We start from the raw sequence: 27,387 nt of genomic DNA, 5'->3' as shown, positions 1-27,387 counted from the left end.
AGAATTAATTATTGTATTAGTTTGCTAATATCCGGCCCGAAATCTTATTTGAGATATCACCAAAAGATAAGAAGATCATTTTCTACAGCACAGCATATCTTCTGGATTTTGCTGTGTATTTTTTATTTATTCTGTTTTATACGATTGTTGTGCAAATTGCACTTCTGAGACAGAGCAGGCTGCTGAGCTCCAGAACGATTCATCTCTGGGGAAGGGCAGGTAGCGTTTACACTGCTTTCCTCCCCAGGGGTACTACCACTGGGCTCCACAGGAGCTAAGCCAGGCCACTCTGCCAGTGCTTCTGTCTAGGGTTGTGGTGGTTGACTGCAATCCCCCAAGCCAGCCACAGAAGCAGCTGTAACCCAGACAGCTCCACAGGTGGACTTTCTATGATGGCAGAAGCATTTGTAACCACGGATGAATACTGCCCTCTGTTTTAGAATTTGAGCAAGGAAGAGATTTCCTTACTCAAAAGAAAATCAAATTAGTCTCCTCACCTTCCTGTTGGAACTATAGGTGCAGGTGACAGGAATTGTGTGTGTGAGAATATATGAGATATGTGGTGGTATAGATAGAGACCATCAATCAGATAGTGAAGAACTGAGAAGAGGAGGAGAAAAACATCTTCCTTTTCCATTCTCAGAAGTGGTTGTGCCTACAGTTGGAATACTCAGGATCTCATGGGAAAAATCCACAAGTAGTTTTAAGTCACATACATACCTTCACATTGGTCTCCCATAGATGATAATGTGTAACCTTGGCTACACATACATCTGAAAGACCCATCTGTGTTTCTGCAATTCCCATTTGTACAGAGATGATGTTGCTGGCATTCATCTATATCTACGAATGAAAAGAAAATGTGTATCTAAAAAAGAAAATAGGAATACCATGCTTCTGAAAATGCCTGTTTTGAAGCACAAGGTGTCCACATCCCACTCAAAGAAAACTGAAGAGTCAAAATAAAATCACTTTTGGTTTGGTTTACGAACGAATAGGTAAGTTCAAAATAGTCTTAGATGAAACCTCAGCCTAAGACTTCTCCTCAGACTTGGCTTCATTTAGGGTTCTCTCTCTCAATACCCATTTGTCTCACACACACACACACACACACACACACACACACACACTCTCTCTCTCTCTCTTCTCACACACACACACACACACACACACACACACCCCCCCCCCGCCCAAGGGCTTCGTCCACCTCTCACATAGCTGGCTGAGGTAATGAGCTAGCTCGCCCATTGTGTCAGCAACACACACAAAACAATTTCCAACAGAATCACCACCTTCTAACAAGGCGTGATTTTCAAGCAAACACTGGCAGGCTGTTATACTGTCAAATTTTACATAAAGATTAGATTTTCTTATTTAAACAGTTGCTCTATATTAGAATTAATCCTGCAACTATGATGAATCAAATGTCTCTCTTTGCTACTGTAGCCACTGCTAATCCCTCAGTGTTTAGAGTGATCTCTTCAGTTCTCACAAACTTAAGTGGGGTCAGCCCAGGTCAACATTTGGATTCGGATAGGATACTCAAATTGGACAGGACTCTGCAGGAAGTGGTATTGCTGATTCAGAAGGTAGCACATGTTTCTATGAGTCAGTACCGAATCATTACCACATAGTGATGTTAGGGAGCCATGTGTTACTGGAACAGTGTGGTCTTTAATGCTTGCTTAACTAGGAAAAAAGGTGTTTTTAAAAAACTGCATTAGCTAACAAGTTTTAATTTGGTGGTATTTAAAAATGTTTTAGCACCTATTATTGACAAGCTTTAACATCTTTAAAAAGATGTTAGCTGGTTGTGGTCCACCCTAGGGGCAGTGGATCAAAATTGGTTTTGATTAAACAGAGATATACTCATTTCATATCTGCCAACAGCAATGTGATATGCATGGATAGACCACTGTGAAACGATGTGGTGGATTCTCCATCACTTTCAGTCTTTGAATCAAGACTGGATGTTCCTCTAAAAGATATGGTATAGCTCGAAAAGAAATGATGGACTTGATGCAGAAATTACTGGAATGAGGTTCTTTGGACTCTTATACAGGAGGTCAGATGAGATCAACATCATGTCCCTTTGGCTTTAACATTTATGGACCTCCATTGACTTAACTGACTGGCTAGTGTCTAGACACATGCACCACATTGCAGGATCAGGTCCTCATTTTAGAGGTGTGCATTTCAGGAAAGGCCAACTTTCCATGTATGCCTAGCTTGGTAAATGTGTTTTTCCATAAAGGGTTCTGAGGACACAGTCTAGCTTTTCCTAAATATTTCCTCTAAACTCTGACTGTCTTGCCTCCTGAGCCACTCCTCCAAGCCCCTCAATCTCCCCCTAAAATTTGTTTAAGTTTGACAGGAAATCTGAAATAAATTATCATTAGTAAGTATTATTCCTTTTACAATAGTACCACCAAGTAGTCCCATTGTCCTAGGTATCGTATAAATGTGTAATAAAATGATGATTGAAGGACAGATCCCCAGGTTATTCCTGCTTCCACAGCAAGTCCCTAAAACATCTACATGAGTTTACTTGTATTTGTTAGACTATTAGACTGATACTCTTAGATATCATAATGTTTTATAATATATGTTACAAAGTATACAGAATGCACAGCAAGGCCAAGTTAGCACAGAAACTTTAGCTCTTGAATTTTCTGACTTGTTTAAGTTTTAATTATGCAGGATTTACATTGCACATTTTGTTGTTTTGCATTAATAGTTATTTTGTAAAGCATTTGGGGTCCTACCGGATGCAAAACGCTATAGAATCATTAGATGAATTATTCTGAGTTTTAGCCACATTCCTACCTTCACACTGGTCCCCTGCTGCAGATAGTTTATAACCTTGGCTACAAGTACATCTGAAAGATCCCTCGATGTTTTCACAATGTCCGTTTGTACAGAGATTGCCATACTGACATTCATCTATATCTGTGAATACAAAGAAAGCATGAATATATATATGCATTAGTTCCTATCTACATGGGCTTTCAAATAGAATGGTATTTAAATTGTATGTGAACATGGATCCAATTAAACTGGGTCCTGACATGATTTGGCCAGCCATTGTGGACCAGCTAAAGTTTGTCCAAATTATACTTAAAAAAAATCTAATCCAGTATAGATTAGAACATTTTTTTTTGTTAAGCACATGGATCTAAAATTTCTTGATCCCTGAACTGTATTCTAGCCTAGGCTGGCGAACAGTTTCAAAGCACAGTTCTACCATGAGTTAGCTATGTCTATACTATCCTTATCAACACTAATCCTTTTTCCCCTTCATTTGCTCATTGTTGCTTACACTGGTGCAGCTTGAGTGCAGATCAGGTGTTCACAGGAGCTGGCATTTTTACTCCTATATTCTACAGATTTATTCCTAGCAAGCACAGACAACACTGCTAAAAAATGCTAGCAGTTGCCAGTGTCTCAAAATACTAGCACTCCCCCAATTGCTATTGTGGGAAACATTCGGGAAAAGAGTCAGAACTTATTCTACCCAAATATGTGGAGTGGAATTGGGTGGCTGAAATTTTCAACTGTTTGTTAATATCCAACCTGTCCCAATGACAATTTTTGAAGCAATATTTGACACAGTAGGCAGCAACATTATTGCCAAAAATAGTACCATATAACTAAAAAGAAATGTAGAAGACATGATGAATATATTGAATTCAACTGGAAAATGATAGCTAGAGATAGATATTATATTGCTGATGCTGTTGAAATTTTGAAAGAACTCCAGAAAACAGTGCAGAAAGAGAGAACTAAAGACAAATTTAAATTGCAGGCAGTGGAGAAACAGATGGAGCAAGCACTTAACTCCACTCTGTTATATATCACACAATGTTCTCAATCCAATTACAAAATTAGGTGTCTAAATACAAATACAAATGATGGGGTTGGCACTGTGACTTGGGCATCTGCTAATCATTTATCAATCCTGCCCACCATAATACATTTCAGGAAACGAGGAGAATCGTTAAAAAAATACTTTTGCTGCAGGAATTATTAGTAAAGTGAACAACTGTACTATGGGGAATGCTGGCTATGCAGATATAGAATTCACAGCAGTGATGAACCCGTTTTTCTCCTTCAGTAGCCTGTAGTGTAGAAAGTGTAGTAAGTGTAGAGAGAACATTTTCCAGGTCTGGGTTAATTTATTCTAAGTTAGAAAACTCATTTGGTGTAAAGAAAGCAGGAAAATCAACAGAAAACTCCAGGTGGCATGTGACAATTTCTCAATGCTGCTTCTGTCATTTATTCAATCATTTTACTGAAATTTGCTTCAACTTTATAATATAAATCAATAGTTCGTAAACCAATCACATCAGCAATTTTTATTTCAATGTACAATAGATTTTTAAAAAAATGGAAACAAAGATTAAAATTGGTTATTAGAATCAAGTTTTTTTTTAAATTAACAATTGATTCAAATTGCTTTTATTTAAATCAATCCAGCCAGGCTCCAGGACTGATTACAATAATTCCCAGACCTTGTATCAATGAGATGGGTGTGGTAACATCTTTAATTGGACCAAATTCTGTTGGTGAAAGACACAAGCTTTCAAGTTTACACCAGGTATCTCTATGTTGCAATTAGACCCAGGGCTGGCCTGTTCCAGCTGATTCAAATTTGAAAAGCTAAGCTGCAGCCAGAGCTCTGCAACCCTCTCATCTTGCAGGGTCCTAGAGCCTGGGCTCCAGCCCGAGCCCAAACGTCTATACCACAATTAAACAGCCTCTTAGCACGAGCCCCACAAGCCTGAGTCAGCTGGCATGGGCCAATTGCAGGTTGCTACAGAGCTCTCCTTCACATCTGGGAAAGGTAACCAGAGTGTCACAGCTAAATACAACATGGAACAGATTTTGAATGAACATATATTGCAAGAGACCATTCTTGCAAGGTAACTTGGGCAGGTAACACCTCTACAGTATTAGGACAAAGGAGGATAAGTGGGTTAGCGATTGCTGTAATGAGCCATAAATCCAGTGTCTTTATTAAGCCCATGATTTTTGGTATTTTGCAGAGTTATGAATTTAACTTTCCAGGCTCATCTTTTGAAGGTGTTGTGCAGACTTCCTTTGAGAATGAGATGTGAGTTTCAATTTCAGCCCATATGTTTTTGATTTCGATGTCCCTATCCCACGCAGTTCATAATGCCGTATACATGTAAACCTACCTACATTTAAAATGAAATAATAAGCTTACCTTCATAAAATAGGAGAGGATATAATTTGTACTGTTAAAGAGCACTGGGATTGTTGGAATTTGTTTCCTAAGGATCAATTAAAAGGAGTGCAGGAATGGAGAACAAGAATAGGGAAAAGAACTACAGAAAACTGACTTGCAGAGAGAAACTACAGAATGGCAATTGGTATGAAAGTTCATCAAGAATCTGACCAATGGGCTGAGTGCAGAAGGGACTCTCAAGTTTGCCTATAAATACCTTCTCAGACAGAGTAGGATGGATTTTTGCCATATTGTTTAAAAGGCACTTTATTACAAAGCTACAGAGTTGAGTTAAGAAGGAAAAATCTGTCCCCATTAGACCTACTAAAGTTCATGTGGATAATTTTGAATGGAATTCAAGTCCAGGATAAGCAGAAAATGAAGATTGATCATATCACGATAAGTGTGGATGAACTGCCTTGGCTATATGTGGTTTAGAATTTTACATGAAACAAGAGAAAAGGAAAGAGTACTTTGCATGCCTTTAATAAAAAATTATATATGACTTCAGTAATTCAAAACAGAGATTTATTGCTTGGAGCAAGCAGTTAAGTTTGTGACCCTGGGCTGAGTAATGCAGTGATTTAACATTTCTGCTTGCATTTCTAATAATCTGGCTGGCAAAATGAAAAATGTAAGTGATGTAATTCTGGGACTGCACTAGAATATTGGTATTTTGAACTGGATTATCTCTGAAAAGCAATTTCTGCGGCGGTATAAAAATCAAGCCTAATATTAGAAAATATGCACTCTTCCTAGACCACCTTTGAAGCTGTATATTCATTTGTACTATATATAAAAAATGAATATATATAAAAAAGGCAACTTTTTACTTCCCAATAAATGGAAATCTGTGTTGTAGAAAGAGTCCCAAATTATTGCACAAAGTACAGTGTGCGTATGCATATATGTACACACACCTATGCATGCACGCGCACACACACAAATCACTTCCCTCACAAGTGAAATGCAATCGTGCTTCAATTAATCCAGCAGGTGGTACTCTCAGCTCCAGAAGACAAGTAGCACTGTACAATTATTACACAACACCTCTGACTGCCCTTTGCTATCAGTTTCAGAAACTGATGTCAATGTCCTTGAAAAAAGGGAAGGCAAACAACTGGGAAAAAAAACTGTAATAGGGAGTGTGAAAAATCTATCCGTTAAACCTGAGCTAAAAATGATCCTTATTGAATGACTGTGAAACTGTTAAAGGTGTGCTGAATGGTTTGCTGGAAATACTGATAATTAAGAGATGTTGTCAGTGTGCTTTGTGACTGAATTTCCTTCAACAGCACGCCATTCACACTGAAGTATTATAGCAATCTCAAGTTTTTTCCACTTGCTTACTAACCTTAACAATGGCACTCGAGCATATCACTAGTTTAAAAATCTCTTAAATTTTAAAATTCCGTATTTTCATATTTCTAAAATTCCACTTTTAAATCTCATGATACTTACATCCTAAATTTAATTTTCACTGCTCTGTAGTGAGGAAACCTTGGCTGACTCCCTCTCTCTCCAAGACCAGAAATCATTTTGAAATATTACCTACCTTCAGTTTCTACTTCAGTAACAATAGGAGGCCTTTTTGGCACATTTTCATTAACACCACGCTCTCTCAAAACACAAATATAACAATATTTGGGATACAAACACTACAGAACATACCATGGCACTGTCCATTCCAGCCTCTGAATCCATCTGTGCAAGGAACACATTGGTAAGAGCCAGGACCATTAATGCATTGTTCATCTGGACAAATACTTTGGGTCAGGCATTCGTCAATATCTTTAAAAATAAGAACATCTAGGTTGGAATATAACAGACTGTTGAAGAACAAACTAGTCTAATTAGTGTAACTGCATTTATATATTAAGTTGTGTATTTTGAACCAGATTCTCAGATGATGTATATCAGGATAGCTCTACTGAAGTCCTTCTCATCTGGTGTAAGTCAGCCCTGTTCCATTGAAGTCAAAAGAGCCCTACAGATTTATACCAGCTGTGGATCAGATCTTTTATTTATAAATTGATTAAAGATACAAGGGTAATCATTGTAGCTTCACAATTAAATTATGGAGTTGCTGACAGTGGTTCCGTAGTGAAGGACATATAACGTGTATGGCTTTGAAGGGACCTGACTACCTCTGTGTAGCTCAGCCCACTTGCCATTTAAATACACAAAAAATAGAAAATTCTCCTTGAGGTGACCTTGAATTTCTGAGGGTATTATGAGCATTAAAAATGTTCCTGGGGTGAGATATAAACCTGCAAAAACCCTTCTTTAGAGAAATTTCGGTGAATCTCCTCTGTTTTCAGCACCCACAGCTAACTCACTCCAGCCACTCTTAGGACCTTGTAGAGGCTTGTCGTACCAGCACTGCAGGTCTCACTGTACCCCCAGTTTCCCTACCTAAAGTGAGATTTGTTGAGTGCTTGAGGAGGGGGCACAGAGGTGGGAAATTGAGGCTGCCCTAGGCCCTTCTGTATGCAGAATTATAGGGCAGATAAGTTGTGGGAGGACTACAAATGCAGGCAGTGTGAGTGGCGATCGAAGACATGGGTGGATAATGTGGGTCTAAGAAAAGGGTATGTGTGACTCGACAACCTCATGAGGCTGCAGAAAAGCTTCTGGCAATGTATGGGCTAGGGAGTGCATCAGCACAGATTCCATTCTGATGGTCTAGCTCAGTCACATCGGAGCAGGGAGCTTATGTCTAAACCTCAGAGCTCTCATTGACACTCTCTGCAGCTCCCTTCCACATAAAAAAACAAAAACAAAACGATCACCACGCTACTCACAATACACACACTTTTACATACAAAAAGCTAAAGTAACAGACTCTTAAGGTTGCAAAGTCAAGCATTCAAAAGTTAGGAAATGTCAGAATTAAGGTTGCCAGTGCAGCCTTAATTCCACTCCCACGTGCATGCACATGCCTTATTCTACTAGTCTTTAATTACATGAACACGTACTATTTTTTCCATAGGTCTCCTGCATCATCCAATGGACAGGGCACATTTAATCTCCCAGCTCCTAAACCCCCCATCCCCAGACCCCATGTCCCAATCTACTCTGCACACCATACTTCTGCTCGGCTCTTGTCCCCCCTTTATCCAAGACAAGCTGTTTCTCAGGCCACGTCTATACGACACGCCATATTGGCGCGTTACAATCGATTGCTCGGGGATCAATATATCGCGTCTCATCTAGACGCGATATATCGATCCCTGAGCGCACTTACATCGATTCCGGAACTCCACCAAAACCAACGGAATTCCGGAATCGACATGGCGAGCCGCGCACATCGATCCCGCGCGGTGAAGATGGGTGAGTAGATCGATTTTAGATAATCGATTTCAGCTACACTATTCTCGTAGCTGAAATTGCGTATCTAAAATCGATTTTTGCGCGTCGTGTAGACCTGGCCTCACTCTATCATGCCCAGGCATAAGCAGTGGGAGTACTGAAAGTGCTGCTCTCAGTTCTGGTGCCCAGTGCCACAGCGGTTCCCAGGAGCCTGAAGAAGCAGCTGCAGCTAAAGTACTGCTCTGCCCCTACCTCCCTGGGCTGGAACATTATCAGTGCAGATTAATCTTCAGAGAATTCAGCAACCTAACTCTAACAATTCTCTACTGAGCATGTGCACGTGGCAATTTTTCAAAGGCTCAGAACTTGACCAAATCTGGGTAGCTTTTCATGAGAACAGCAAAAGACACATCCCTGACACAAAGACCACCCCTTGCCAAATTTCAAGCCTTTGCTCTGAAACATGGAGGCACGAGAGCTTCTGAAAGAAATGGCTGTAAGATTTTTTTTTTAACATGGGCAAAACAATATAATAATAATAATTGGTGATATACCTATCTCCTAGAACTGGAATGGACCTCAAAAGGTCATTGAGTCCAGTCCTCTGCCTTCACTAGCAGGACCAAGTACTGATTTTTGCCCCAGATCCCTAAATGGCCCCCTCCACGATTAAACTCACAACCCTGGGTTTAGCAGGCCAATGCTCAAACCACTAAGCTATCCCTCCCCTCCTATTTCCATCTAAACTTGTTCTCAGGAACAGCTGGACCATTTTTGTGAAAAATTTCCAAAAACCCGAGCTTGAGAAAGATATGCAGCATGGAAAATGTCTGCCCATATAGTTAAAGTCCAGCAAAGTTATAAGAAACTGACAACAGGATCTTATAATGGGAAGTGTCAAGCAACCTGAACTATAAGCGGCAGTACCAGCTACACCTATGATAATATTACACTTTAATTCTGAACTCAGCAATAGTAACTTGTATGTACTCTTAAAATATGACCACTGGGTAAGTTCCAGATCTATTATATGTGTTTGTGTGGGTATGTAAAGTCTGAAGTAAGGTGTGGTGTTATAGTGAATGATTTGCAAGTAGTGTGTGTGTGTGGTGGGGGGTTGTGTGGGAAGTGGAAGGGAGTTATTTGTGGAGCTGCAGAATCTGTCAGAATGGTAAATGTCATGTGTGGGTGTAATGATGTGGTGAAAATGGTTCCCTTAACATGTCATTTCCTTGGTTTGAAGGGTTAGTGTGGGAGGGTTTTTCCCTTAAGCAACCTTAACTAGTTTTCAACGTAGAATTTGTTTGCAGGAATTACATGTGTTATATAATGGGAAACTATTGTCTCAAATCTGGGAGAATAAGAAACCTGATACACTGGAGTGAATGTTTTGAAACAATTAGTAATATAACAGAAAATAACGGATGGTTCAAACTAAAAGGAGGAGTTCTTTAACAAAACCCACAGCAGCAAATCTATTTGCTGCTATCACTGGATGCTGCTGTGAATGTCTGTAAGAAAAGTCTCCTACAGGAAAGTTGCTAAACACATTGTGAGAGGAGGAAAGATAGAAGAAATGATGATGGGCTTGATCTTGCAAGACACTGAGCAAGATACTCATATCTTCAACTCCAGCTGAAGTCAATGAGCATTGAGGGTGCTCGATACTTTGAACCGTAGAAGCAGTCTCAATTCCCCTCGTCTGTGATAAACTTAATCTCAAAGTGATGTATCGAAAGATAAAATAATGAAAAAGTTAATAATAAGTTAAGACAACATTTTATTTTCAGAACCATGTAAGGACTCTAATAATCTTATTTCCCCCCATCTTTAGCACACAATATAAATAATCCAACTATGATTCTCTCATCTGCCCCTGCCCAGAAAGAACACTTAAAAACTATGCAAGGACCACCCCAGAGCTAGATTTAAAAAAAAACAACCAAAAACCAAACCCCAAACCCTGGCCAATGGGATTGAGGAGCCTGCGAGACAAGCTCTCACTTCCAGGTTTTGAACACCCCAGTCCCAGTCCCCATGGATTTAATTGGAATTGCTTCTCCAAGAGAAGTAACTGATTGGTATCCACTGGTAAAGACACTACAAATGAACTAACTGTCTCTCCACTCAGCTTGTGTTTGGATTGGATTTATAATCAGGTCTCAGCTTGTTCTCTGAAGCACAGGGCCAAACAAAACAAACATGTTTTCCATGTGTTTCCGCTTGGACCCAATTACAAATACTGCCTTACAATCAGTATTTTCTTAAATTTCTTCTAATAAACACAGTTCTTCCTTCATTGCTCAGCCAACATAGCACTCATGTAAATATGTACATTTTATTTTAAAAATCGCAAATGACTTCATCTCAATTTGGAATCTTTTTGTTGTCGGTAAAAACAACAAAACAAAAAAAGGTTTTCTTTAAATGCTACCCCTGAGCAACCCTGATTTACTAATATGCTCACTTCATAATTTCTGATGTATAATGATGAAAATCTTCATGACATACATTTTTAAAAGTGCACACACAAAAGTACAATTAAGCTTGCTTGCTTGTACACAAGCCTTTCACTTGTGCATCCATAATGGTTGTTGGATAGGAGTCCTTTTGAAAATCTGGACCAATATGTCTTATGCCAGAATAAACTAGCCTAGGACAGCCCGTCCCACAGCAGGTGATGAGGATCATTTAAAACAAATACAAAAACAATGAAAAATACTTTGAACTGTGTTCTAAAAAAACAACTCAAAGTCATCCTAAGTCACTCAAAAGAATGCGTGGTGCTGGATTGCTACCAGTTTATGGGTTATTAAAACGCAGACAAGGCAATACTACAGAATACATGGCATTTTGTGTCTAATTATTATAGAAATATGTTAATTTTTTTCTACGCTCAGTAATTTAGATTAAAGTACAAATGAGTATATATTTAAACTAGAATAATTGACTATGGTTTTAATTCATTGATTATCAAATCAATGTTGAAGAGGTAAGGGAAAAAATCCCACAAAACACACACCAGAGAAAAATGGATGCCAAAAAGAAAAGATACACGTTTTTAGGTCAGATGTGCTGGGATTTCTCTCTTATTCTATGAAATGACAGTGTTTGGTGGCAGCTTTATGTCCCAAACAGCAAATGTCCCTTTGTTCAATTTTTGTTGTTACACAAATGTAAAACATTAAAGATGAGCCTTATTGTGGACAGAGTTTTTATAAACAGATAGCAAAGGAAGAGATTAAAATGAAGTGTTAGATGAACTTCTACTAGCCTGGAGTCTAAGTATTGCCCAAATTATCACCCAGCACAGAATTGCAAAAGAAGAGCTTTACTTTTGTCATTGTTGTATTTATTCTTCCATAATGGGACGTGTTATTTAATATTTTTATCAAATATCCAAAAGAACATACCATGATCAAATTTGCTAACTGAAAATTAACGGGGTATGAAATACGCCAAGACAGACTTAAAGTTAACTGGAGAAATTAGAAACACTAGTCTGGAAACAACAGGGGAAGATTCAATACTAACATATGGCTATTAACTTGCCAGTGGTTTAGCTTGCTTAATTTCACTGCCATACTTCTACTACTGTAGAGTCAAAACTCTCCATGACATTGGCCTCTCCTTTCATTCAGCATTCACATTTATATAAGCCAATGGTATTTACAGAGAGGCCTTCTCCACAGATGTGAGGTCTCAAACCTTCAACAAAATCTGAGAAGTAGGATAGGGGGAGAAACCAAAAGGTGCACATAAGCTTAAATTCATCATCAAATAACCAACATATGTAATATATGAATATCCCCCATTCTTTCTTGTATGTTTGCCAGATAGAAAAGACGTAGAGAATTACAAAAGAAAATGTTAATATTCAGCTTAAGAAGAGGTATTTAACAAACACTGGAGAGTAATATATTATACATTAGAAACATTGTGGGACAGATCCTGCTTTCAGTTGCACTGGTGTAAATCCAGAAAAACTATTCCCAGATCCTCAAAGGTATTTAGGTGCCTAACTCCCATTGACTTCAATAGGAACTAAGCACCTAAATACTTTTGAGGACCTGGTCCTCTGTGTTACTTGGAGTTCTCTGCATTCCACTCTGTCAGGGTGATCTGCCCCTTTAAGGGCCAGGATGCAGCCAGCGCTGTTCTGGGAAGGAGTAGTGTCAGGTGATTGGGTCTGATAATTACCAGCTTGGTGATACAGATGTGGGCCCCAGCTCCAGAATGGAGCCTGGGTCCAGAAGCGTGATGGGAGAATACTCTCCTGTACTACAAAAGAGGACTATGAGGGGATGAGAGCCCCTGCAACTGCTCTTCCCCTCTGCCTCCACAGCTGGCTGAAGGTTCTGACCACCAACTTGCAGGAGACTGAGGGGCAGGGTACAGTCTCATGTTTGGACCAGAACTATTACTTTATGTTGCCAGGCCACATTTCCTTTTTTGTGTTGGACAAAAAACAGAGCCCTGAGGCAAGGGCTATGAATAGATCTGGGTGTGGCTAGTTATGTTTCCCAGCTGGTGATCAAATCCACCAGCCTATACATACTTTGTTGGAAGATGGCCAGAGAAGGTCAGAGCCACAGCTATGTGGAGTCACTTGCAATTTTCCTATGCAAAGGGAATAGCGAAGAGGACACTAGCTGTGGGTGCAACTGAAGCTTCAGGGAGAAGTGGAGAGAAGAGTGATCAAGGCAACATATAAATGTTACATGAATAGTGTGTTCACACTGTGGGGCTTACAGATGGCAAGAAGGGACAGCTGGGTAATTCCAAAGAAAGCTGTGGAAAAGCAGATTGTCCTGCCAAATTTGGGACAGTTGAGAGGTAAGGAGTTGTTTTGTAATTTTTTTTAAATATCTCACCCTTCAGCCAATTAGTTGGGGGGAAAATAAAAAAAAATATATCAGGGAGAATCTTGATTTCATATTTGCAAAAAGCAATAACTTTTAAAATAAATAATTGTCAACACTCAGTATGGTTAACCATGTCCCTCTGTAGCTATACACATAAACACCCTGGAGTCCAGTTTGGGTTTTTTTCCCGGCTTCCTAATAAATATGTCATGAAGAAAACATTATATTGACCTCCTAGGCCCCCATCTGCAAAGGTATTTAGGCCCCAAATGGACATTGATTTTGAGGATCTGGGCTTTAGGGTCTGATTCAATGTTCACTGTGGTCAAAGGGAGTATTTTCAATTACTTCAGTTAACTTTGGCTCAGGCTCTTAATGATTAGTTTTAAAATTATTATTCTCATTGTCGTTTTAATAAAGAAGAACAGTGGTTACCAATGCATTCTGTTCCTTCTTCATTGGCCATGAATCCTGCTTGGCAAATGCACAGGAAACTCCCTTCTGTATTTTCACAGTGCCCAAGGGAGCATAGATGGGGATTCTGAACACACTCATTGATATCTGTTTAAGAAATAAAAATATAAGGATATTGAAAAATGTAACATAATTGGCAATGAATCTTTTCCCCACTCCACCCAACAAATATGTGCCTTTGAAAAGACAGGGCTGTAATGAATTTAACTGTTTGAAAGTCTATACACTTTGCTCTCTTAAAGAGCCTCAAGAAGGATATATCAAATAGCTGTAGATGGAAAAATCATGCTTACTGGCCAGGGCCGGCTCCAGGGGTTCTGCTGCCCCAAGCAGCCAAAAAAAAAAAAAAAAAGCTGCAATTCAGCGGGAGGTCCTTCGCTCCGAGCAGGAATGAGGGACCCTCCGCTGAATTGCCGCCGAATAGCTGAAAGTGCCGCCCCACTCTGGAGTGGCCGCCCCAAGCACCTGCTTGATAAGCTGGTGCCTGGAGCCGGCCCTGTTGTACTGGCTTAACCTATCTGAGTACTGAAATTGCTTGAAAACTAAATAGTGGACACTCTTCAAATCTTTAAAATTTCCATTTGCAAAGTAATTAATGTTACAACAGTATTTGTGGTACTCCCCATATTAAGCATTGGCATTGTTACAAGCATAGAACAGTGTAAAGCTAGTCAAAATTATATGAATTTTAAATCAATTATTATTCTGGGTATATTTGTATAAAATATATGTAAATAGTGTATTAGCACCAGTTAGTAGAGGTATTATTTTTGAGTAGTTATTGACTTTCTGATAAAGTAAAAATTAATAACGGAACATTTGAAAATATAATATCAAATGTAAATATTACTGTGTTCATTCAGTATTACTGTTGAAATTTTGTTTACAAAGAAGTCAGGAACTTGATTCCTGATTTAGTTGTGACTCTTATCCTCTGCTGTAATTCACAGGCAGCCTTTTGTAGTCTTGTATATGGTGTAATTTTAATCCCTTAATAAAATATGGCTCAACTATAGCTGGTGTGGGCAACTAGAGGTCTGTACTTCTGATTCCTGGACATGTAAAATCTCATCAATAAAACTGCATTAATAGAATGTTTGCATATATAGCCTTATTTATTATTTTTAAAGAAAAAATGCAGAGAAAGAACTGATCGAGCCTTCAAATACACTCTATGGGCCAAATTACGCTTCAATTTACAATCATGTGGACCCACTGTTATTAATGGTGTTGACAATTGTAACCGAAGATTTAAGGTATACTTGGTCCTGTCTCAGCGTGGTGGGATGGACTAGATCACTGCTTCTCAGCTGGGGTACTCAGAGGTCTTCCAGGGGGTACATCAACTCATCTAGATATTTGCCTAGTTTTACAACAGGCTACATAAAAAACACTAGTGAAGTCAGTACAAACTAAAATTTCATACCGGCAATTACTTGTTTATAGTGCTTTATATATTATACACTGAAATGTAAGTACAAGATTTATATTCCAATCGATTTATTTTATATTATATGGTAAAAATTGGAACATAAGCAATTTTTTGGTATTAGTGTGTTGTGACATTTTTATATTTTTATGTCTGATTTTGTGAGCTAGTAGTTTTTAAGTGAGGTGAAACTTGAGGGTTCTCAAGACAAATCTGACTCCTGAAAAGGGTACAGTAGTCTGGAAAGGTTGAGGGTCACTGCCCTAGAGCACAAGGTCTAAATCTTTGTAGCAGCCATTGCAATGTAAGACATCCCAAAGAGGGCAGCAAAGGTGCCAGGGTAACTGTTTCCTACTCAACCCACTTCTCATTAGCCAGCAGAAGAGAGTCAACTGCACTCTCAGAAGGATAGTACCAGCAAAACAGTCCAATATGCACTGGTGAAATCTGAGAGAAATTCTGTTTCCCTGAGGCAGAATCCCTCCCAGAGCACCTGATTAGGTGGCATGATCCTGCCCCTCCCAAAATGCAGACTAGTGCCTCCAAAGCATGACTGTACCCACAAGTAAAATAGATTTTGACATTCACCATGCTCTACATATTTATCACACACTTGGGACTGTCAAACACACACTCATTGAGACAGGTCAGACAAGTTAAAATGGTTTCCTGATTATTGCCCTCAACTCCTAGTGACTTCAGTGAGACCTTTCATGAGCACTAAATTCACACATAAAAAACTTTTTTAAAAAAATTCCATTCATCTTTGACTATCTGAAAGGTTCACTGAAGCCTGCTTTTGGTGAATATTGCTTTATATATATAAATTACATTTTTGAGTAGTTTTGGCATGCACAGAAGAGGATTTCTACATTGTACAAAGGACCTTGCAGGAAGAGGCTCTACATTTGAAAAAGTTTAATACAGTGAATACTTTAGATTATTGAAAAAGTTGTTTCATACCAGAGCATTTTGTCTGTTGATCATTCAGCTTGTACCCATCATAGCAGATGCAGGTGTATCCCACAGGCAAATTAACGCAGTGTCCTGCTCCACAGATATCAGGGTTCACTGTGCATTCATTGATTTCTATACATACACACACACAAAGAAAAAACTTACTACAAACTATCTTAAACATTCCAGTAAATGGGTGACATTCAGTTATTCCAGCTAAAAGGAGAGAAACCCTGAAATCAGTTGTGACTACACCGATTGGTTCAATTTATCCTGAGTGACTAACAGACCTGTGGTCAGATGACTCTTCTCCCACCACTTCCTACCCTCTCCCCTACACACAGAAGTCAAGTGGGTGCATATGCAGATCAAAAGTGAAGGAGTAAAATGAAAATAATCATAGATGTTAAACTGTTAGCTGTAGCAGATTACAGAATTATTTTCACAGACTGTAGTTATTAGCAATATCACAGCAGGTTGTCTATGAAAACACACATTTCCTAATTAGGTGAAATATAGATTTGGCTACTTTATTATAAGCAGTATGACAACTCGGTTAAATATGAGGATTTTTTTTTTTTTGTAGACAGCTCACAATATCAACCTCAGTTTAAATGTCAAAACTTTCTGTCTAAGGCTAGGTCTACACTGGGGAGGGGGGAAGGGGGTCAACCTAAGATATGCAACTTCAGCTACGCGAATAGCGTAGCTGAAGTTGGTGTATCTTAGGTCAATTTACCTGGCCTTGAGGACAGTGGCAAGTCGACCGCTGCCGCTCCCCCATCGACTCCACTTCCACCTCTCCCCACGGTGGAGTTCCAGAGTCAACAGCAGAACATCACATCTACACTAGACGTGATAAATCAATCCCCGATAAATCGATCACTGCCCGCCGATCCGGTGGGAAGTGTAAATGTACTCTTAGAATGTAGTTTAATTAGTTTTGTCCTTAAACTTAATTTAATGCCTCTTTACCAACCTTGCCAGTCTAGGACTCAGGATTTTTGGTGTTAAAATGGTGTTCAAATGAAACCTTTCAAGTCATATGGAGGAGGTAAGAAAGCTTTGAAAAAACTATTGAAAAGGATTGAGCACTAATGTGTTACATGAAAGAATGTTACCTATGGACGATATATTTTCTGGATAAAGACCATGGATTGTGTATGACTATCATTAAAATCCCTCATTAAAGATCAAACTCCTTTGGGGTGAAACGATAAAAAGACACGTGAAATGCTACTCTGAGACATGGACCTGGCACTGGAAAAAGCAATATTTGTATGCCAAGCAGTATAACAAAGACGAATGGAAATAATGGCTGTAGAGAGTGACACAAAACTCAAATGAAGGCAAAATGTTACTCATAAATCCATCAAAGAAAGAAGCTGCAAAATCAAATGAATGGCTAAAAAATATGCACAAGAGGTTACACATGAAGAACAAATTCCACTTCTGAGTGAATGTGAACTGTCACTGAGGGGAAAAAGGGAAACAGTAAAACAAGAGTTTGTGACACATTGCACACTGAGGAAAGTGACCAGATCTGAGCTTACATACACATGAGATGCTAGATCTAATCAAGAGGGGTATGTCATGAAGAATCTGAATGACAAGTCTGCTAACAAACCTCAACCAGATGTGAACAATCTATTTGTGGCATATGAAGACATGTTCACAGGAAATTACAAGATGCAATTATGGGAAGAGACAAAGCTTGTTATATACGCCACCCTAAATGCTCCACAAGCCTAGAAAGAGAGACTAGGGACAGCTGGAAAACGTGATAGCAAATGGGATTATTGTGAAGAGCTGACAGACTGCGTTCACTCCTTGGCAACAGCAGAGACAAAAGGAGTTGAAAAAGACAATTTAGAAAGTATATTTCCTCTCGCCCACAAGGTATGAAATGTTTGCTGACATGGCAGGAGCCAAATTTTTCAGCAAATTAGATACATCACAAGGGTTTGGCAGATTCCCATGGACACACAAATCTCCAAGACTTGTATTTTCAGTAACCATTTGGCAGATAATGTTTCCTGAGATTGTCTTTTGGAACATGTTTTGCACTGGAAGTGTTTCATCTCATAACAACCTGTCCTAGATACTAGAAGGTCTTGCAGGAGAACATCAGGAACAATTGTGGAGAGTACTGAAAATTGCAAGAAAAACCACTGTTAAGTGGAATAAGGCAAACTGTCAATTTCAAACAATTTTAAATCACCTGCTTAGATGGGAAACTGGTCACAAAGGGAACAATATTTACCGAGTCTAATATTTAAATGATACTGACTGTGCAGAGACACAAAGATAAAAAAGGAATTCAGAGATTGCAAGGCATGCTGAAGTAGATCAGTAAGTTCATACCCACCTACAAAGTTTAAATAACTTATCTAAGAAAATAACTCACAAAGACTGAGGATGGGCATGAATGCCAGATCATGAGAGCGCACTCAGATTTGGAACACACAGAAACATCAACACCGGTGTTTCAATTTATTTGACCCAGTGAAAGAGATAAAATTCTCCACAAAAATGCTTCAAAAGAAAGGCTGTGGGGAGTATTGTTACAGATACATGGAACTGAATGGCTGCTTGTCATGTGTGCCATAAGAGCTATGATAGCTGTAGAGAAAATGTTCGTGCAAATTAAAAAAAGCAATGTTAGGCCATGAATATGTTTAATGATTTTTCTCTACTGATGAAGCTTCTGTATTGAAACTGACTATAAAAACGTGATTACACTTCACAAGAAAGTACAGCCTCAAGGATACAGGGATTACTTAAGTCCAAAAGTATTATAGGAGCCTTCTAGTCACCTCTGATATCACCTACTGATTGCAGACACTCTGTCACCAGAAATATGGGATGAGCTGGAAAAGAAACACTGCAAGAAGTAATACAAAGTATACGTGACAAGTGGAGAAATCAAGTCCTACCTATTCCCAATATCAAAATGAACTTTTAGTGATTTCAGGAATTTTCATAAAAGGTCCCTTTTAAATTGTTAGTTAAATTAATAAATTATCCTGCCTCAGTCATCATTCAAATATTAAATCAGCCCTCAAGACTGAAGCTGATGGAGTTTTAGTTGTATAGAGAAGAAAGAAAACGTATTTCCTTATTGATAACATGGCGGAGGAAGTGAGAAGATCTGGATATGACCTGTATGTGTAGAGAAAGTGAGAATATGAAAGGATGGCTCCCAGGTTATAGTCCTCAGAATAGGGAGGATGATGGTGGCAGAGAAAAAACAGAGCAGTAAGGGTGTGAGAGAAAAGAAATTCAGATTTGACAGTATTATGTTTAAATTGAGGGAGACACATCCAGGAGATGCAAGAGGCAGGATGAAATAGAGGACTGAATGAGCCAGGAGTGGACAGGTAAATGTATTAGTTAGCATTGAGATATTAGTTGAAGCCATGCAAATGGATGAGATTAACCAAGAAAATGTGTTAAAAAAAAAAAAAAAAAGTGGAGGACTAGGAATAGATCCATGAAGAATCTACACTGAAGTGGGAGTGAGGAAGAGGCAGACGTGCCAAAAGAAATGCCAGAATGGCAGAAGGAGAAGCCAGAGAGGACAAGCAAAGTGGACAAACTGACAGATTGTGTCAAAAACGTAGAGACGTCCAAGAGGATGAGGCTGGGAATTGCGCGCCTTCAGATTTGACCAGGAAAAGCCTGTTGGAAACCTTGGCGAGAACAGTTTCGGTGGAGTGAAGTAGATGGAAGCAAGACTAGTGAGGAACTGGACTAGAGCTGGAAAAATAACTATGGTAATTTATACCCACAAGCATGATTCTTTTTGCCTTAGTACTAGCAGAATAATTTTGGAAATATCAGCATGGAAGTAACCTTCAGTTTTGACCCAGGGGTGAAATGTGGACCCCGCTGAAGTCAATGGGGGTTTTGCCCCAAGTATCTGAAATTGTCTATGATGCTTTCCATTCAGCTGCTATGTCCTGACATAAGCACCAGTGTAGATAACGATGTGTAGGGTCATTCTTGCTGTCCACTTCTCTAATCCTGCACTACTGAAACCAAAGGAACTTTTACCTTTGATTTCAACGAGGGGAGGATTAGACCATGTGTGATATTCACCGAGACCTTCATCATATTTGGAGTTACGAGGTAGCAGTCTCTGCCCTGCAATCTTTTTCCTCTTTGGATTACATTACTAAACATCAAGGATTGTGAATTAAATCTACAGTAGAATTCAATGTAGATTCTCAAGCTTCTTTTCAGTGTCCTTAGTTTGCTCACTGTCTTCCAATGTCTTCTCACCTTCATAAAGTTATCCAGAGTCAGTTATCTCTCAGCAGTCTTAAAGTGCAAAGAAGTCTCACAGGCTTTATTCATTCCATTCTTATCTTTGTCTTCTGACAGTTTTCAAATTCTGTGTCCTCCTCTATTGCTGTAGTTTCTAAAGGTGGAATTATTCGTATGTGCACCTACCCTTTATTTTCTGGGCATAAAAATGAGGAAGCAAATTGTACCTGCAATCAGGGAAGCCCAAATCCTAGCTCTGCTGAAAACACACTCCTTAGTGTGCTATTTTGCCCTCCTATGTTGTACCTCCCAGTTAAGTACTCCCCTGTGCTCTACTGTTACAGTCTATTTGCTATCCCAATACAACGGTAGTGTGGTACTAGTTAGATGTTATTGTCATGAACGTGTTCACAGTCACATCTTACCCTGTTTTTACATTAAAAGGCAACTACCATACCTGTAACTTGAGTAGGTGCAATTACTTGACTTGCACTTGAAGTAGAAGCTTCAGGGGCAACTTCAACAGGCATAGGAGGGGAGGTTTTTTCAATCACTGCTGTTTGACATAGAATGGGAAACAATCATATTTAAGATATATTTCAACACATAACACACAGCATTGAACTAATCTGATAGTATGAAGGCTTTTTGTAATTTATCCTTCTTTGATTTTAAATAAGAAAAACAGTTTGAAGATTTTATCATTACACCACTTGTGAAAAAAAACCTTTGTACTAAAGAATGTCTAGTGGCCTCATTTTTCGCACCTAAATTTAGACATCTAAATTTAGATTTAGGCACCTCAATGAGAGTGCCCATTATCAGAGGTGGATTGCACCCACAGCACAACGGACTCCAAACTTTGTGTTCTCATATTCAAGGTCATCCACCATTTCACCTCAGTCTACAATATCTGTCTTTGACTCTTAACACTTCGCCTACCCTTTGCTCCTCCAATGATGCCAACCGCAACCCGTTCCACTCCTGTTTCCTCCTTCTACTCCTGGCTCTATGACTTCTAACATTCTGCCTCCTGTTCATTGAATGTTCTCACCAAACCTGTTAGCCAAGCCACTAACATCTTCTAATGAATATCCCTTCAAAAAATCCACGTCTTCCATGTTGCCACAAGTAGTGCACCAATTTACCATTAAGAACAATAGTAACTTGAATGGAACCAAAATGAGCACACTCAGTAACAGTCATCACGTGGTCTAATTGTCAACCTTCTCATTTTCGCACTTTTGGATAATTACTCTCAAATGTTGTATCCAATTTGAAGTTAGAGTGTAATTTCTTTGGGGGCAGAGACAGTGTTTCTGTATTCATTCTCTAAAGCACTTAGCACATTTTTAATAATAATGTTACAAAGTTTAGTTGTTGTTTTGTATTATGATTCCCTTTATAATTTTTCTAGGTAAAGAATTTCACTCCTTACAGTATAATCCTTCCATTACACTCCCCTCATGTCACTGCTATTGACTTCAATGGGAGCTCTGTGTGCAGAGCACCGCAGAACTGGACTCAGAGGGACCAGTTCTGCACGCACTTACACGAATAGTCCAACTGACTTTAATGGGGCCGTTCTTGTAAGGATCACTAGTAGGAGTAAAATTATTGCAGGGTCAGGTGCTAAATTTGTGAATCCAGAGTTTCAAATTAGCAATTAAATTCTGAAGCAGAAAGCAACATACAGCAAAATGTAGTATTCCATTCTTTGATTCACAAGTACTGTCTTCCCCTAAAAGAGGAATCAAAAAGAGCTACCTGGAAATTTTGGATGCAGGTTAATTGTTGAAATCCCAGGAGAAAGCTGAGGTTGACCAGGCTCGAGCACAGGTTTTTCTTGATCATCAAGTGAAACTAATTCCTAAAAAAAAAATTAAAAATTTACAATTTGAAGATGTGATTTTAATGCAGTTTTCTGAGTTGTGTGGGGAACTATTGTCTGGAAAAACAGTTGCTGTTTTTCCATACCTATTACATATTAACAGCAAACTAAGTATTACTAATTAAAATATGAAATAATGGTGGCATACCATGCAATACTGCCATTATCTGAAGTGGTTACTCATAAGGGTTCTAGTTCCACATTGACGTTGCCACTCATGAGCAGCCCCATCTCTCACTTCATAAGTTCAAAAATATATTTAATTGCAGTTTAGAGTGCAATTTTATATTTTATAAATATATCTGTATCACAGATATAGGACATACTCATGAGCATCTCTGTAGGCCTTTGGCTGACAGAGAACTTATCACAATGGTCATTGTATTTGACTTTTTATTTTCATAAATTAGAGGTGCTTGCATCGCTATGGAGGAGTGAAATGAAGCATAGCTATTGTTATCCCTAACAAATCAAAGCAGAAAAGGAGCTCATGTCAAGTTGCTGATCCACTACGACGCCTAAATCCTTTTCAGAGTTACCACTTTTCATGATACAGTCCTCCATTCTATAGGGATGGCCTGTGTTCCTTGTCCCTAGATGTACGACCTTCCATTTGGCTATATTAAAACACATTGCATTTGAATGGGCTCAGCCTACCAAGCAATCCAGATCAGCCTGTGACTTCCCTATTTAACCTCATCATGGAAATTTTTGTTAGAGGTACTCTTGCATGGTATTCATCTGGGCCTCAATTCAAGGAAGCACCCCCATTCAGGATAGCACTTAAGCACATGCTTAAAGCCCATTAAGCACACATTTAAGTGAGTTGCTGAATACAGATGGAGTGATGAATCAGAGCCCTAACTTTTATGAACATATGATGAATCACAGTGTTAGCCCTAAGCAACTATGACTGATGCTTTTTCATTGCCACTGGGAAATTTCAGTGGAAAATTAAACAATATGTGTACTACCAATGAGTCTGAATTGCCACAGCCTCAAACAGTAACTCTTATAGTCTCATATATAGTACATTTCTCAGAACTGGATGCAAATCCCATGGATCCTCTATTGTATTGTAGTTATTTGTGAAAGCATATAATACAGAATTCATGTTTTACCTGATCAGGGGCTGCAGTTGCCACTAAAACCAGAAAGAAAAGAAAAGGAAAGGAATTAACTAGTTTGAATAGAAAGAATATATGCCAAAAACATGAGTCATTTTAATGTGTTTTGAAATTATTTGTGCATTCCAGGCCTTAGTACCATTTTAAAACAATTAACCAAGAAATTATCATCAGATTCAATTTCCACTTGGCTGTCTCATAGAGACTATGGACCTGATTCTGATCTCACACTGGTACAGATGAGAAGTAACTTTGCAAAAGTCAGTGGACTTATTCCGATATAAAACAAGGTCAGAATCAGGCTCTATAAAATAACACAGATTGCCATCTCAGCCCCTAATTTTCAGCTCCATAAGCTAGTTCTTATATAATTTTCCTAGAACTTGTCAGAGCCACTGGGAAACACAGTGATGCCTGCAAAACTATAGTATTATATTTTAAAGCATTTGTTTTTATGCAGTAGTTTTGTTATTGCTGTTGATGTTGTGAGCCTTGTGTATATTCTTGTGAATTAAGGGGAAAAAGGGAGAGTGAAGGACCCAAATTAACCACATCAAAAACATGTGCAATTCCTGAATTTGGCTCAAGAAATACTTGGGATAAACATTATGGGCCAGATCCTTAACTGGAGTAAATCAACATAAAGTCATCAAATTCAACAAAGTTCCATAGATTTACCCTAGCTGACGAGCTGACCCTGTAACTCAGATGACGACTGCGAAAATGATTTTTTTTATATTATTGTACAGCACTGCTATTGTAATGAGACAGTGTGTGTGAAAGGACTAAGCATGTATATTATAGTTAGGGCCCTACTAAATTCATGGTTAATTTTGGTCAATTTCACATTTAAAGATTTTAAAAATTGTAAATTTCATGATTTCAGATATTTAAATCTGAAATTTCACAGTGTTGTACCTGTAGGGGTCCAGACCCAACTCTGAAGGCAGCAGTGCAGAAGGGTGGCATGGTATGGTATTGCCACCCTTACTTCTCTGCTGCTGCTGGTGCGGTGCTGCCTTCAGAGCTGGCTGCCTGGCCGGCAACCGCCACTCTCTGGCCACCCAGGTCTGAAAACAGCACAGAAGTAAGGGTGGCAATACCGTGACCCCCATACGATAACCTTGCGATCCCTCCACAACCTTCTTTTGAGTCAAAACTCCCATTATGAGAAATGCTGGTCTTCCCCCCGAGAAATTTGTATAGTATAAGGTGGAAGTACACAAAAGACCAGACTTCATGACAGATTTCCTGGTGGTGACCAGATTTCACAGTCCATGATGCGTTTTTCATGGCCATGAATTTGGTAGGACCCTAATTATGGTATCTGGTTTCAGTGAAATTTAGGGTTTGTCTACACTTAAAATGCTACAGCAACACAGCTTTGGTGCTTCAGTGTAGACACTACCTACGCCAATGGAAGGGATACTCCCATTGGTGTACATAATCCACCAATTCTTTCATCAGCCTGGCCCAGTCTACACAGGGACTTAGGTCGGCTTAAGAACGCCATTCAGGGGTGTGAATTTTTCACACTCTTTACTGAAGCAGTTAAACTGGCCTAACTTTCTAGTGTAGACCAGGCCTTAGTAATGAATTAGGCAGAAACCTGGCATACAAGTTATTGTTTTGTAATACATTTTTGTTTTGGTATTAATCTGCTCAGTTGTGCAGTATTTTAAGTTGTAAAGTAGCAAAATATAAAATAAATAGAAATAACTTTCTTGCCAAGTTTGTCCTCAAAAGTTCCATATTAAAAAAAAAAATCTTTATTTTACAAACAAAAATTTGTTGGTAGTTAATTACTCCCTAAATGTTGTCAACTGCTTCATAATCTTTCAAAAATGAGTATGTTAACATTAAATATTTAAGCTTGAAACTGTAATGCATCTTAGGTATTTTTATATTATCCTAACCGCTGATAGACAGACCTGAGTCTTTTAAATCCTTAAAGAGGGCTACTGTCAACCCTATGTAAGTCTCAAAGACTATCTTGAATGCAAATCCAATGCAGACTCTCTAAAGGATGCCATCTGCTAACAGTTTAATTCTTTTAAAATATGGTTTGGATCCTCAAAGATGTTGGGCCAGATTCCTGGCCTCTGTTCCAGTCAGAAAACGGGCCCATCATCTGTGGAGCCACTGTTTCTATTCTCTCTCCTTTGAGGATTCACCCCAATTATGGCCAAGGGACACACAATACATTCTCAAGAGGTGCATGACTTATACTGGGCTGACCGTAGGCCAGGCTGGCCCCCACCATAACTCTAGTATGGCAATGTGGGAATCACAGAGAAGTCCTTGCTCTGCCCTCAACACTGGCAGACAGGAGGAAAGGTAGAATAGCAACCTCTATCCCAGATCTATGCCACTGGAGGAGTCCCCTATGCTGAGATGATTTTTCTGTTGCAGGCTATGCTGACTTTAGATTCAGTGTGCACCTGTGATGTTGCATAAGTGCTATGCTAAAGGATCCCCAGCCTGGTGAGTCTACCCATTACAGAGCTGATGAGCTCTGCAGGCTCCTGGCCTGTAATTTACCCACCCTTCAGTAAGGAAATTACCATTAACAGAGCATGAAAATCTCTTGATATGGATCTGTTCGGTCTGTGAAAGTTAAACTTACTTAAACTGGAGATATTCAACTTGAGGAGCTTGCAATCTGTGCTGGCTTTACCACAGGAGTAAGGCATCCTTAGCAGAGGTGTTGTTAATAGAGCTGATCAAAGTTTAATTGAAAATGTGATTTTTCCACCAAAAAAAGGCTTTTTTGTCAAAATGAAAATTTCCATGGAAAATATCCAGTATTGACTAAACAAAACAAAAATTGGGAGGAGGGGGTGTCACCAAAAAATCAACACATGATTTCCCCCGCCCCCCCCATTTCTAGCAACCAAAAAGGAAGCACTTTTGGCCCAATGCTAGTTTTCAGTAGAAATGTTATGGTTTTCCATTGCTGTAAACTGATTTTTTCCCCAGGTTTTGTGGGGGTTTTAAGACCTCAACCCCCTGAAAAAATTTTTTTTCATGGGAATAAAAACCATTTCCTCACCAGCTCCAGTTCTTAAGCATTGCAGGTAAACTGAGCATATAAACTAAGAATATTTTGCATTTCAGATGTCAAAAGGTTGTATTAAATGTATAAAAAGGATAAAAATTCTAACATGCAGGTTCATCATTACTGACTTCAAGTGAGCATGGTGTTTTTTTAACATGTGTAAATTTTAAAACTAGCGAGTCAATTTTCTTCAAACTTTCCTGACCTTTCACATCTCCCTGAGTTCTATAAAATTTAGAATTTCTAGCTTCAGTTGTTTTGGTTTATCCTTGCACAAAATTTCTGGTGGGAAAAGTGTAAATTTCATTTTTGGTCTGAGACTAAGCATGGAAAATTTCAGCTCAAAAGGAACTGCGTAAGAAAGGTATGAGCAACAGAAAAGGCAGAATTAGAACAGAGAGAATCCCTTGAGTTCTTTAAAATACCAAGTAGTCTTTATCTTCCTTTTAGGGCCTAAACAGGTTGACAATTCCTCTTCAAAGATTGAAAAGTCTGAAGTCTCTCCCTCTACTTATGTAACTCATATTATAGTAGATGGAACTCACTTACTTGAAAAGTATCTCATATTTTTTCTACCTTCCTGATGCAGAAATATCCCTCAGCTTTCCAAAATGAAGGCTGCCAAGTTCAAGGTAGCATTTTCCAATGCAAAACAAATTGACTATTTATGTTTGTTTGTTTTTCAATTAAAATGTTAGGGTTTTTTTGTTTGTTTTTTGTTTTTGTTTGTTTTTTTTTAAAAAAGGAACACTAAGGA

The 27,387-nt window shown here is 38.8% G+C and overlaps 1 protein-coding gene across 6 annotated transcripts in view; it reads right to left on the bottom strand.

Moving 5' to 3' along the window:
* Window positions 1-27,387, bottom strand: part of LOC116819065 (latent-transforming growth factor beta-binding protein 1-like) — a 211,884-nt gene that overhangs the window by 126,113 nt on the left and 58,384 nt on the right. For 5 of the 6 annotated variants that reach the window (XM_075064232.1, XM_032770469.2, XM_075064233.1 and 2 more), the window contains 8 exons: window positions 23,567-23,589; window positions 22,322-22,424; window positions 21,012-21,110; window positions 16,292-16,417; window positions 13,861-13,986; window positions 6,920-7,039; window positions 2,827-2,949; window positions 721-843 (listed from right to left, as the gene is read on the bottom strand). In XM_075064232.1, coding sequence (XP_074920333.1) covers window positions 721-843; window positions 2,827-2,949; window positions 6,920-7,039; window positions 13,861-13,986; window positions 16,292-16,417; window positions 21,012-21,110; window positions 22,322-22,424; window positions 23,567-23,589 — 843 coding nt within the window. The remainder of the gene's footprint in view (window positions 1-720; window positions 844-2,826; window positions 2,950-6,919; window positions 7,040-13,860; window positions 13,987-16,291; window positions 16,418-21,011; window positions 21,111-22,321; window positions 22,425-23,566; window positions 23,590-27,387) is intronic. The other variant, XM_032770468.2, reaches the window with a different exon arrangement.

The sequence above is a fragment of the Chelonoidis abingdonii genome, chromosome 3 (assembly GCF_003597395.2).
Source record: "Chelonoidis abingdonii isolate Lonesome George chromosome 3, CheloAbing_2.0, whole genome shotgun sequence".
In the NCBI taxonomy this organism is placed as follows: domain Eukaryota; kingdom Metazoa; phylum Chordata; order Testudines; family Testudinidae; genus Chelonoidis; species Chelonoidis abingdonii.
Note: the sequence above shows the minus strand (reverse complement) of the source record. Positions and strands in the feature narration are given on the sequence as shown.